Genomic DNA, 13,747 nt, shown 5'->3' on the forward strand with positions numbered 1-13,747 from the left:
TTTATGACAGTGTAGCGATGAGAACCTTTTCAGTGTGTTACAAATAATCATGTAAGCTGAATTTCCCTGTACAGTAATGTACAGAGAAACTACTTCAATTTTATTATGGTCCTAAGAACCATGTTGGACCAGAGATCTGTTGTGCTTCTTAGCAAAATGTTCACTTGGACTCAACAATGAACTGATTAGAATTTGGTGGTCAAAGGTCAAGGTAACTGTGACCTCATGAAACATGTTTTAGGCCATAACTCAAGACTTTGTACGCTAATTAAGACAGAATTTCACACAGATGTCTAACAGGATGGAGTTATGAAGTGATGACATTTCATATCTAAAAGGTCAAAGGTCACCTTCATGTTGACATCATAATGTTTTGCAAAACCCTTTTTTGACCATTACGATATAACTCAGGAACAGACGGGGAGACGTTTGGTCAAATACTGAACTGGTGACACTAATGTTGGGTGTCCACCTTGACATTGTGCTGATAGTATAGATCTTCTGTGCTGCCGGGGGAAAGATGTGTGTGAAAAATCCATGTTTTCACAGACATGGATGTAAACTGTAACTTAGTTGTGCGCGGAGGCAAACAACCACGAGGTGGTAATTCTAGTTTTCACAAATGTGAGTTTTCCGTCATGCTTTTTGGCTGCTCAAAGTATATATAGTGCTGCTGTTGCACTGTGCCACTCGTCTTTCGAGCGCTGTCAGTGTCCTCTTTTTACACCGCGACATTATCAGTAATATAGTGGTTTTTCCTTGCGTGAGAAAATTTATGTATTGCGTGAGAGTGTGTGAAAAGTGTTGAGTAAGGTCTATGTGTGACAGTTGGCAGCCTTTAACAGTTGGGTGTGCCAGTGCATGTAGAGCTGAGAATTTTGTGCACAGCTCAAATTTGACCTGTGGTATTTCAAACTCTGGATGACCCAAAGACTCAAAGCTCATCACTTGCTATAAAAATGCTAAATAAATGCTATAGAGAAACCTAAACCTTTAGCACAGATGAGTTTTAGTGTATTGCTTCTTTTAGAATCATTGCATGCTGATATTTCAAGGGGTATTGTATTGAAACGTTATGAATATGTTTCACAAAATTCTATTGTTAACATAAATTATTCAAAGTAAAGAGCAATTCAAAAACACTATTCTGTCTTGCTGACAGCTGCACGAGGCTGAAAACCTAAACCAAAAAGGAACCAGAAAGCCAGCACAACATCGGTCAGTTGTACTTGAGTTAGTTGGGATATTTTCATTTGATTTATTTCACTTTATTGCATCATATGGTAAGATTCATTCATAATGGCTAAAAGTAACTGACAGGGTGCAGGATGTCTTATTCCTTGTTATTTCAAAACAAAATCAGCTTCTGCTCACATGTTTTTAATATATTTGCCATATACATATGTATATATATATATCATATTCCACCCACGTTTACTGTGACGTCTGTCCTCTCTTCGTTGTGATGTGTGAGCCTGCTGTCATGATGAACCTCTGCTGTGTAAAGCAGCCAGGTCCAGGATGGTTTGATTACCTCTCTCCATACAGGGCATATCACGATACCTGAAATTTAGCAGTCCATACAGGGAAATTTCATGACTTATGATACCCAATTTGATACCAGTGTGAAAACCAAAAACAAAACAATAAATCACACTTAAACATACACGCCTGTTATTGAAAACAATTAATATAGATTTGATATTAATCCCTGATGATCTACCTCAAGATTTTGTCAATGAGGAAACATATTAGTATATAGCCTTCTGTATATTAACATATTTGGTTGATCTTTGTGGTTTGCTATTTGTCCTGCCCCTCCTCCACTGTAAAAAGTGACTCTAATGAGCGCAGCATTTTACCCAAAGCTGAACCCTTTTTAGCTCTCTGCGACCAGAGAAAAACACCAAACCTGCAGACTGCACACTAAAACACATGTAAGCATATATGTTACAGAAGAATTCAATCCCCAGTACCTTGAGTTCCTACGCTACTAGAGCAAAACAAGTGCCATTACGTTTTCAAAAGCATCGATTTAGTAGCGAAGTAACGGTTCTCGTGACATCCCTTCTCCATTCACTACTAGACTGCTAGTCAGGCAGTCTGCACCGGCCACATATGATCCCGTCCTCCTCCTATATGTCTGTTAAGGCGACACATATAATTTAGGTCAGCGTTTGAGTGAAAAATCCTCTCCTCCTTTTAACGCCACTCTCTTCAGAAATAACTTCAAATCGGCTTTTTGCTTCGGGTCGGCTTCTTTGTTGCCTGGACAAAGTGCTCCTCTCTCACTCTGCTGACCTTGTCGCAGATTCCTCTCCCTCGCTTTTGAAGGCCCGTCAGTGCCGGTCAAACATTAGAGAGGTCGTGACTTAAAAGGACCCTCTCTTCCTGTAGCCATTTGAGCTGTGCGCCTGACTTTAATTCTAAGGAGGAAGTTTTAAAAGGGAATCGAGAAATCGATAGGGGACCACCACACCCCAGTTCTTGAAAATGTGTTCAAAGCGGGAATATTTCACTGTCTATATACACATGTGCACTTGTGTCCGTCAGTGTCTGCGTGCGTATTTGTCCAGCGTGTTTGAATAATAAACTACTTGGTCAATATCTGGTGAGCCTGAAAAGAGCCCCGAGGATTAGGCATGATTTGAACTGGATAATTTAAGCAGCGCTTGTTAAAAGCTGGGGTAAACGCTGCGTGGCAGTGTGGGGATTAGGAACCTCGGGAGCGTGGTGATATTAGCCCCCTGCTAGTTAGCCGCCGGGATGGGCAAGAATGAATGTGGCTCCCAGGTTAATCTCTTAAAATGGACCCCCGCGCTCTGACAACAAAGACCGTGTAACTAGGGAGATTAAACAAAGAGGAGCAGGCTTATCTATTTAGCGAGATTTGAGTTACTTAATTTTCAAGAGTCAGGTGCACACTGCTATGTGTGGCGGCATGTGATTTATGGCAGTGAGTGTTTGTACATGTCCGGGTTTTTAAATTGGCCAAAGGTTGTGCGTGCTTATACACATAACAGTGAGTTACAGTGTGGTTCCTGGAGCGTACGTACTTTATCTTTGCATGGTTGTGTGTACGCCATTTTTGGGCGAGCTCCACAGCAGCAGAGATGAGGTTTTAATGAGTTTCCTTGAAAAGCTGCAACCTCTGCCTAATGCCATGGTAATGAGTCGGCCCGTCCTTTCTTCTTCTCGTCCTCTGTTCCTTTCATCATCACAGATTCCATTGTGCCGTGTGATCCGCTTCAACATAGATTACACCATTCACTTCATAGAAGAGATGACACCGGAGGTCAGTAAAACCCCACTTTATCTGGCAGCTCTTTCTCACCCCTTTTGTTTTTATCTCAAATGGCTGAGTCTGAGCACAGCTGAGCCACACGTAACCCTCACACCTCAGTGCCTGGGTGAGCCAAGGTGCTAATCCTTATAGAAGAGGGAAAAGAGATTCTTTTTAACCTGCAGAGGTTGATTACATCGATAAGGTGGCTTATGTGATAAAGTTAAAGCACTGGATTTACTTATCAGTCATATCTACATTAAGGTAGTCTTTATGGCAGTGTGCTTTTTTGTGAGTATTCTTGTACCGTGTGCTCACATGAAGTTTGTCTCCTGCATGCAGAACTACTGTGTCCGAGGCCTGGAGCTGTTTGCCTCCTACTTGTTCAAGGACATACTTGAGCTCTATGACTGGAACCTGACAGGTAAGATTCCCAAACCAAGGGCCTGTGTCACAAAGGGGATCTGTAAGTAGTGCTGACGTGCAGATAGCTAATGGCGGCAGCTTCACAAATGATTGCCGCATACGAATAGCAGCCTCTCCTGCCGTGCGTTCCAAGTGCGGAGGTAGGCAAAGGCAGCAGAGACTTACTTCCGTCTACTTGCCGATTCATAAAAACAGAGAGAATCTGCTCTGACAGCTACAGACATATTGGCATGACAGATACTTTCTCTTGCACTCACAGAGACTCCTTTTAGTCCAGCAAAACATCTGGGGCTGTATTCACAAAGCTTCCAAATACAAAGAGGAACTTCTAGTGAAAGTTCTTAGAATTATGACGTTTTCTTAGAATTTCTCCAGTTAAAACCAGATCAAGCTTAAGGTAAGTTATTGACAAAGCATCCAAGATGAATAACTGAAGTAGGAAGGAGGATTTTAAGAGACTTAAGAGTGTCTTAAGAAGACAGGAAAATGGTGGAAACACAAAGAGGTCAGAAATATTCTCCAAATGCTGGATGGAAATGCTACAGATTAGATTGTGTTTGTGGTCAATTTTATTACAGATGTGCTCACATCTCCCACCCAATGCAACATCGATATAACACCAGAAATAAAGTGAGCACAAGACTAAGATATTTAGCAACTAGAAACATGCAACAGTGCAGCAGATGACTTTGGTTTTTCTCAGCCTTCCATCAGCAGAGTGATCACACAATCAATCACAAGACTTGAGTTCATCTCGTTTCCACTGGGTGTCCACACCTTGCATGCTCATAAAAGCATAACCAATCACACTTTTTAAAAGAATGCATCACACCTCCCCACGAGGTAAAAATCTCTGTCCCTTCCTCACCTAGAGTTGCTCTGAAAATGTTCTTAAATCAATCCTCAGCTGGGACTCCTTGTCAAAAATGTTTTAGGCTAAGTTAGGTGCTCTGAGAGTATTCTTTGAATATTTGTGAATACAGCCCGAGGACATTGCAGTATTTAAGCATGCTAGTGCTACATTGCTATTACAAGTGTTTCAAAACACCTGCATGATTTTTGTGCCAAGTTAGTTTTTGCTTCTTCCCCAGTCGTTCCTGACAAACCTTGACAGGACAGAGCCCTATTTACGTCTTAAGCCTTACAGGTTTAAAAAGATAGCCTCGTCAATAAAATCTAAAGTACAGACATACTGCAGGTGCTCCCATGAAGAATTTTGACCGTGGTGCCCTCGTCTCTTCAGAGAGCTGTAACCCAGCAAGCTCACAATCCATCGCTCAATGGAAAGTTGTAGAAACTTTAATAAGGATGCATCAGATTGTGGCTGAAACAATTCAGGACACTGCAGCGACTTTTCCCAACTTGATTGCACCATGGTTTAGCTCGATTTCTCAATGGGAGCTGTAGAGAATCAGAAGTAAGTCTCCGCTGCCTCTGCCTACTTCAGCTCTGAGAATACACAGCGTGACAAGCCCCTATTGCAGGTATATTTGCAAATCCTACCTGGCTCTCGCATGCTCGAGCAGGGGTTCAAAGTATGACATTTCTTTTGATTGTGAAATGTGTCAAAATGAGAAGACGGAAATGATCTCAGATCTGCATGTTGCAGAAATGGTGTAACAGGCCCCTGGTTGACAGTTGGATCCCTTCATTCCTGATGCACATCATCCTTAATTTATGTGAAAGTGTTATGAGTCCTGGCATTCTTTTGATTGACATGCACTGTATTTTCTAAATTGCTGTAGTGATCACTCAAAGGTATACTCTGCAGCAACTGTCATCTACTGTTTTGTAAACAGTATCGCCTCTTGGATACATGCTGCTTATGTTCTGGCACCTGGTCGCTATCTTTTTATAAAGTTCCAACCTCACCTGCATGCTGTGCCCAGGAAACAACAGCAACAGCAAAATAAGAAGAAGATAAGAAAATACATTTAAATGTTTTGGTGGCATCTCAGCAGGCTGAACTGCCATCTCCGTCAAATACACCATGCTCGCCACAGCACAGACTGTATAGGTTGTAGTCACTACGTCACATGTCGCAGTAAATTAAAGAATGCTTGCAGTGATTGGCCGTCAGCAAAACCTCACAAAAATTCTAGATCTGGGTACAAAAAGGATCAAATGTTGGTGTCCTTAAATTGGAGATGTTTCGATACTACTTGGTACTGAGTTATACCGGTGGATACTTTAGGGTGCTTCCACACCTGCCCTGTTTGGTTAGGTTCAGTCGAACTCAAGTGCAGTTTGCTTGGGCAGGTGTGAACACAGCAGTCGCATTCGGGTGCGCACCAAAACAACCGGACTGAGACCCTCTTGAAGAGGTGGTCTTGGTCCGGTTACAAACAAACACAAATGCAGTTCATTTGTGGCGTGAACGTGTTTCAATCTTGATCCGAACCAACTGCAGTCACATTACGCATTATTTAAGTTAAACAAACATGAGCACGTTACAGTCCTGGAGGATTATTAATGTGCACCTCCGCCTGTCTTGCCTTAATATGTGCATTTGGTGCATCATATGCCTCAAAACATTGTTTTCTAGTTGGAGCCGCGCCTCGTTTTCAAACTGCATTGTTTGCCTAAAATGAACAATGCAAGCAATTTAGTGCACGATGACCAGCGCTAACATCAACCTGCGTAGTTGTCCCTCCATTGTGACATTAGAAAGTCTAATGATCAGGAAAATCTGACCAATCAAGAGCAGCTTTCTCAAGCAAGGAATTTTATCTAGTCCGCTTGTAAATGCCATAAAAAACCCAAACCAGCTCTGGAAAATTATGCAACTTTATAACAAAATGAGTCCCTGATTTTGACCAAAGCAAGCGAACTCTAGGTCCGAAAGCACTCTTAACTGGAGCACCAATACTCAGCCCTGCTCATCACATTCTCATTTTTTATAGAAGTAGGTTGAAATTATATTCTGATACTGTGGTAAATTAAAATGGCAATATTTGACTTTTAGTAAACTGTGTCTATGGTAAAGTTAGTAAGGAACAAGGTTTGTTTATTGTCATTCTACAAAAGAGGGTTGCATAAGAAATTGCGTTATAGTCCCTCAATGCGACACAAGAAAAAAAACATTTCTTATTTTTTAATTTATTTTCCACATTCAGTATTCCAATTTAATGCACCTGTCGGTGTAATAATGAGCATCTGAAATGTGTGCAGAAAGCATCTGAGGCCTCTCCTCACAGGCAAGACTGGCCAAGATGTAATTATAAGATTATGAATTCAGCCTCCGCATCATACATCATCATACATAATCATGGAATATTTACACTGGTAAATATCTTATTTCTTTTTCACAGATAAGATTTGAGATTAAGATAACACATTAAAATTGGTACAATTGATTCTGATTAATAAACTGTCATGCAACATAATTGTGATTATCATTTCAACCACAGTTTAATACTCCTCATATTAAACTTGTGTGAAAACAAAGAACTGTGCTCTTTCTTCTAGGTCCTGAGTTTGAGGCCTCTGGATGCCAGCGGTTCCATTTCATGCCCCGTTTCGTGCGATTCTTACCTGGTGAGACCCTTAAGAACCCGCACTGCTTTCCTCAGTCATTTGTCTCCCTCTGGTGGTCAGTGGTGACACAGTTCTCAAGTTTAATCCTGCTACACAAAAGAAGAAAGGTCTCCTGTAATGTGTCCTCTAAACATTTCTGCATACGCAGGTGTTACTATTTGTTCTCTGCAAAATGATGGGTTGACTTCACAGTGCCTGAGCTGCTGTGTAGCTGCATGGTATTCATCTCTGATACACATGATGGTGCTGGTGCACTGTGATATTGCCGCAGTGTTTGTTATGACAGCCGTGCCACCTACCTTCTTTCCATCAAAAAACAATTTCTCTCCCAGCTCTCCCAATTTAGTTCGCTACAAACACTTATCTGCCTCTTTTACAAAAGCACAAAAAAAGACAAACCTGTCCGATGTGATGTTTCTGATGTGATCTGTGAAGAGACGGAGAGTGAGAGGAGACAGGGAGAGCACGATGATGCTGTGTTTGAAAGTTGCAGTGAGAGCGTGTGTATGCATCTGTTATTGTCTTAATGCTTTTCCCGGCCTGAGAGGGCAGTCTGTCTGTCTGTCCATGTGAACACTCGTAAATGGAGGTCAATCAATTTTGCATGAGTGTCTATTAAACCGACTCTATCTGACCCGGTAGATTGCATGCGTGCGCCAGGCAGTCTTTCTCTGCACATGCACTTGCGTGTGCTCATTCCCTTGTAATGCAGTTTTGAATGTTTTTCTATACACGTGTCATCATGAGCCTTCACATATTGTACAGCATCCGACCTTGCATCAGCGCCTCTGTTTACCTGTGCGTTTCCTGAACAATGCGATTGCGATGCATGGGGACATTTTCTCACTATGTAGTATTGGCTTAAAAACTGCGAGTTGGCAGAGGTGAGGCGGGGTGAGACGCTTGTATGAAAACAAAGATTTTCTCCAACATCAGCCTTGATTTTGAGCCAAAGATTTTGAACAGGGAAAGAACGCATTGTACGAAAGCTCGGTGAAACATTTCCCCTTGTGGAAAAAGTCACGGCTTGTTTAATTCCACAAACTGTAGCTATAAGACTGGGGTTTTTGTGTTTTTTTTTTTGTTTTGTTTTTTTCAATCAACTGTAAAAGAGCTTTCTTGCGCTGGTGGTTGTATGCTTCTGTCCATGAATACATTTACAGGGTTCATAAGTGTCCTGGAAAACCTGGAAAGCCAATTTCGCAGTCATGGAAAATGACTGATTGGAAAATTACTCCGCCATCGTAGTTTTCTTTTAGCTTTGAATTAATTCTATGTATCAGAGCTCCTCAGACAGACGAATAACACTGCCATCCAAAAAGGCTAAGTTATGTTCAAGATCATACATGTTTTTAGGGTAGTTTATGGACAAAAGTATTTTGAATATGTTCTTGGTTACACACCCCCAAGTCACGTCACATGGTGGCAGATGCAGGTCGGATGACATTACAACTTAACTCTTGGATAGGCGGTTTTACTTTGGCATCACTGGACAAAATCCCATACTGAACTTTGAGCATATTGTAGTACAAGTGTTCTGACAAAACACCAGACTTCTTCACTGCGGCTTGGCTCTCTTTCCAGGCTTTAGAAAATCCAGCCAGTGATGGTAGATTTTGGCCAGTCACACAGCGGCTGTCAATCATGTCAGTCAATTCTCGTTAACTGCATTCAAACTGTCAAACTAGACAGCTCTCAAATATAAAGCAAGATTCTGCTACTGCATTGCCTGTTTCTTGTCTCAAAGGTTTTGTGTACTGTTTAGCTGTAAGAGAAGAATGTTGGCTCTGGCTTGTGGGTGGTGCTTGGTACTCCCGTTTAACTGTTTGCAGTATGGCAACTGGGTCACAAACCTCCTCATTTTACAGCTAAACAGCACACTAAAATATGTTTCTGAAAAAAATGAGGCAAGAAATAAACAACACAGTAAAAGGATCTTATTATGTTACTTATATTTAGTCAGCGCTGCCTTGTTTGACAGTATGATTTTTGGTATCAGATTTTTCACACATTACTAACATTTCATCTGGGTTTGCAGTATATGGCAGTATGGCGCTGTGGCGTCCCTTAGCTTTTCAGTCTAATAAATACACAATAGAACCTGCCAAAGTGTTAAGAAAGGTAAGATTCTTACACCTATTTAGTTATTAAACAAAGAAATAACCCAACACCTTCTGAATCGAAGATAACCCATCTTAAAATTCACTTCATTTAAACTGGCAGAAACAAAATAAATCTCACCAAAACCTTCTTAGTTACTCGTCTAGTTTTGTAGTTCACTATTTCAACAATCAACAGCTCTGGTTTGGTGGAAATATTCCCTTAAGTCACAGAGTTAGATGTTATGCAGTTTTTTTCCCTGCAGTCCCTCTCTGCTGTTGCAGGCTGGTTGTTTACAGTCCTTTGGCGTTATCCCCACAACTTGGATTTGCCATGTGTCAGCTCAGCTCACTGTTCCACCAATAGAGACTGAAAACTGACCTCTGGTGCTGCGTGCTGTGTGCTACCTACAACAAGTTTAATGAGAGAGGAGCGCCTGTATTTATGACGGTATTGAAAATTGTACTGTCGGGATTTCTGGTAACACTGTGATACTTACCGAGCCTAACTGACATGATTGACAGCTGCATTAGAGACTCCTCGGCTCTGATTGGTTGTCTGTGATGATTCTCGTAAATGCCATTAGGAGCACTATGAGGAGGCAGAGGAACACAACTTTCACAGTTGATCTGCCTCATGTGCTACTGTCAGGATACAGTGACGGTTGTAAGATAATTCACTTTTTGTAATATTTGCTAAAATAGGTACCTACTGTAGCTTTAAGTGACTGAAACTCATTAAAATGCAAGTTACATTATCCTTTAAATATAAATATTAATTACTCCTGGCTGGCATTATTCTATGATCAATTTGTCATAATTTGTACACGTGTAAGACAGGATTTCTGCACGTCTTTTAAGTCAGACTTTCACAAAGAGGAGCATGTTGGTGTATAGGGCGATCCCTGTCTGTCATACCAGCAAGATCATTACTCATACAATGTCCTGGAAATGTCCTGTGAAATGATCTCTAGAAAAGAGTGATTAATTCCTGGCCTGTATTTATGTTTACAAATTGTCTCAGATGGCGGGAAGGAGGTGCTGTCCATGCATCAGGTGCTGCTCTACCTGCTGCGCAGCAGCAAGCCCTTGGTCCCCGAGGAGGAGATTGCAGACATGCTGCAGTGGGAGGAGCTGGAGTGGCAGAAATACGCGGAGGAGTGCAAGGGCATGATCGTCACCAACCCAGGCATGGTGAGGCCTCAGCTTCTCTGTTACGACAGGAGATGGCCTTGTCTGCTCTTTCAAGGGCATTCATGTCGTCGTCGTCCCCCCCCAACCCCAACACTGCAGGAATAAGGCTGTTCCTGTTAGCCTGTGACACCAGCAACTTCACCTATTATCCCCAAGGGCGTTTGCTGTCATCAACATTATTCGGGCCGAAGCTTTTATGTCACGATCAAGTTGGTTAACCTTCTTGTCTGGCCCATATTTTAAAGGATGTACAGTAATTGTGTCTGGGTAAAGGTGAAGATGTCATTGCTAGCTAAAAGGTTGCATATGAGCAGTGAATATGGTTGTGTAACCTTTGGTGTGGGTGAGTTATCGAGTCAACTGCTCTTCCTGGCAGGACTGAATTGTAGCTGTCAGGGTTTCCAGATAGGTGGGTGTATAATAGTCTTCTATCCCTAGACTCAAGTTAAAGATTGGTCTGCCACTCAAACAAAGGCTGTTAAAAAGGTCACATAAATAGACTTACCTTGTTCTGAAAAAAAATACTACTCTCTGAGCAATAGTCAATAATGGTCATCTTCCTTGTCACGCCTGCGCTGTTTTTGAATAGTGGTTTGTTGGTAATAGTTAAGGGGTTATTCAACCAAATTGTTTATGTCTATTGTCATTTTCAGCTGCAACTAGCGTTTAAAGATATACCGTATAGTGTAACACCAGTAGTCCTTCCTATCTGTCATTTCTGCTGACTTTTGCTTTGCTAGCATCTTTGAGAGACCAAATCTACCATTACCCAGCAGCAACATCTCACTGCCCATCGGACAAACTGCTAGTTGTAGGCACACTCAGGCAGTAGTTTTCTTTAGCCTGTGGCCCAACTTGTAAATTAGGTCTTGATATTAATGAGATATGAAAGCATCAAACATGCATTTTAGATGAATGAGATGAAAACACAAATAACAGAAGCCAAGTCCAGTGCTTTCTTTCATCATGTTTGCTCTTCACAGAAAGAAATCTGGAAAAACTGTAACCCCTCTCCACTCTTAACTGTTACCAGAAACCATCATACATATGACTTAACATTTACTCTTGTGGTTAAGCTCTTAGTGCTGTTAAATTGTAGGTACGTGATGTAGGGGTTTCCTATGGAAGCCTGTTTCCATCAGTGTGATGAAAAAAAGAGCCTGTTAGTTCTTATAATGAGAAACTTTCTGGAAATGATGAGTTAGTATCTCAAAATAATATGTTTCTTTAAATATTGAGTTAGTATTTTAAAATAATGAGTTAGTATTTCGAAATAATGCCTTAATATCTCAAAAATAATGAGTTAGATTTTTTTTAAAAAGAGTTAGTATCTTAAAAATAATGACTTGATATGTCAAAATAAAAAGAGATTGTCTAAAAAAAACACTTATCTTAAAAAAACAAGTATGTTTAATCTATGGGTTTGTATCTCAAAATATAGAAAACCTTTCCTAAAACATTGAGTTAGTTTCTCAGAATGACCAAAACTCTCAAAATAATTAGTTAGTATCTTAAAAATAAAGAGTTACTATCTCAAAAATAGACAAGTTCTTAAAATAATGCTTTACTTATCTAAAAACAAAAAAGACTGAGTATCTTAAAATAATGAATTAGTATCCCAAAATGATGCCTTAATGTCCAGTAGTATTTCAAAACAAAGAGTTGGGATCTCAAAATAATGACATAGTGTCTAAAATATTTAGTCTGTATCATAAAATAAAGAGAAACTTTCTCAAAATAATTAGTATCTTAAAGTAATGACTTAATATCTCAAAATAAGGAGAGACTGTCAAGTAAATCACTTACTTATCTTAAAAAACAAGTTAGCATTTTAAACCTATGAGTTCATATCTCAGAAAAGAGAAAAACTTTCTTAAATATTGACTTAGTAACTCAAAGAGAAACTGTCTGGAATTAATAAGTAAGTATTTTCAAATAATGAGTTGGTATCTTAAAACAACAAGTTAGTATCTTAAAATAATGTCTCAAAATAATGAGTTAGTAACTCAAAATAAAGAAAAACTCTTAAAATAGTATTTCAAACAGTATTTCAAAAGAATGAGTTAGTATCTCAAAGAGAAAGTTTCTTGAAATAATGTGTAAGTATTTTGAAATAATGACTAAGTTTATCGAATAATAATAAAGTTGTTATCTTAAACCTATGAGATAGTTTCTTAAAATAAAGAAAAACTAAAATATTGAGTTAGTTTCTCAGAATGACTTATATCTCAAAATAATAAGTTAGTATCTTCAAATAATGAGATTATTTGATTACTATTTTAAAAATAGAGAATGTTTCTCAAAATAATGAAAAACTTTGTTATATAATTAGTCAGTCTCTCCAAATAATGCCTTTATATCTCAAAAATGAGTTAGTATTTAAATAAAAAAAAACAGTTCGGATCTCAAACTGCTGATGAGTTAGTATCTGAATATATTGAGTCTGTATCTCAAAATAAAGAGAAACTTTGTCAAAATAATGAGTTAGTATCTTAAAATAGTGAGTTAGTTTCTAAAAAGTCTTGAGTTTGTTTCTCAATAATGTGAAACATTTTCAAAGTAATGACTGCATTATTCCAAAATCAATACTTAGTATCTCAAAATAGTGAGTTGGTATCTCGAAATAGAACTATTGACTTTATATGTCAAAAATAATGAAAAATGATGCTAACTCATTATTTTTTATAACGTGTCTCATTGTTATGACTTACAGGATCCTTTTTTTTTCTTCTTTTTTTTTTAATCACTCTGGCAGAAATGGGCTTCCATAGATTTCTACCTGCAAGTTTTTGTAAACAATCATTGTGACTCAATCTATAGTGATAACAACCCTCTAATTTGGTGAAGAAACTTTGTTCTTGGAGGTGCAGAATTCAAACAACACACTGTAGTTGCTGCTGTATAATCAATAAACAGTCCCCTCAGAACTGGGTGGCCCAGCTCAGTCCACGCATGCTCTCATTCTGTGGAAATCTCTCCCGCTGTGACATGTCAAGGTCACACGTACTACTCCAAATGAAGGAGCCCAATGCCAATCAAACATGCCATGCTCAAGTGATTATTTCACACTGTGGCATGGTCGACAAATGAGGGCACAGATGTCATCAACCTCCAAACAGCCATGGTGCATTAAAGCGCTGGTAAAGAAGCAGTGGGTGCTAAATGGCCTCGTATATATAAATTAGCATGTACAATGTATTTGTGTCTG

General features: G+C 39.6%; 1 protein-coding gene across 2 annotated transcripts in view; it reads left to right on the forward strand.

The window, feature by feature from the left end:
* Positions 1-13,747, forward strand: part of drosha (drosha ribonuclease III) — a 161,683-nt gene that overhangs the window by 23,216 nt on the left and 124,720 nt on the right. For both annotated transcript variants that reach the window (XM_033638985.2, XM_078162497.1), the window contains 4 exons: positions 3,224-3,295; positions 3,626-3,707; positions 7,178-7,246; positions 10,370-10,539. In XM_033638985.2, coding sequence (XP_033494876.2) covers positions 3,224-3,295; positions 3,626-3,707; positions 7,178-7,246; positions 10,370-10,539 — 393 coding nt within the window. The remainder of the gene's footprint in view (positions 1-3,223; positions 3,296-3,625; positions 3,708-7,177; positions 7,247-10,369; positions 10,540-13,747) is intronic.

The sequence above is a fragment of the Epinephelus lanceolatus genome, chromosome 20 (genome assembly GCF_041903045.1).
Source record: "Epinephelus lanceolatus isolate andai-2023 chromosome 20, ASM4190304v1, whole genome shotgun sequence".
Taxonomy (NCBI): domain Eukaryota; kingdom Metazoa; phylum Chordata; class Actinopteri; order Perciformes; family Serranidae; genus Epinephelus; species Epinephelus lanceolatus.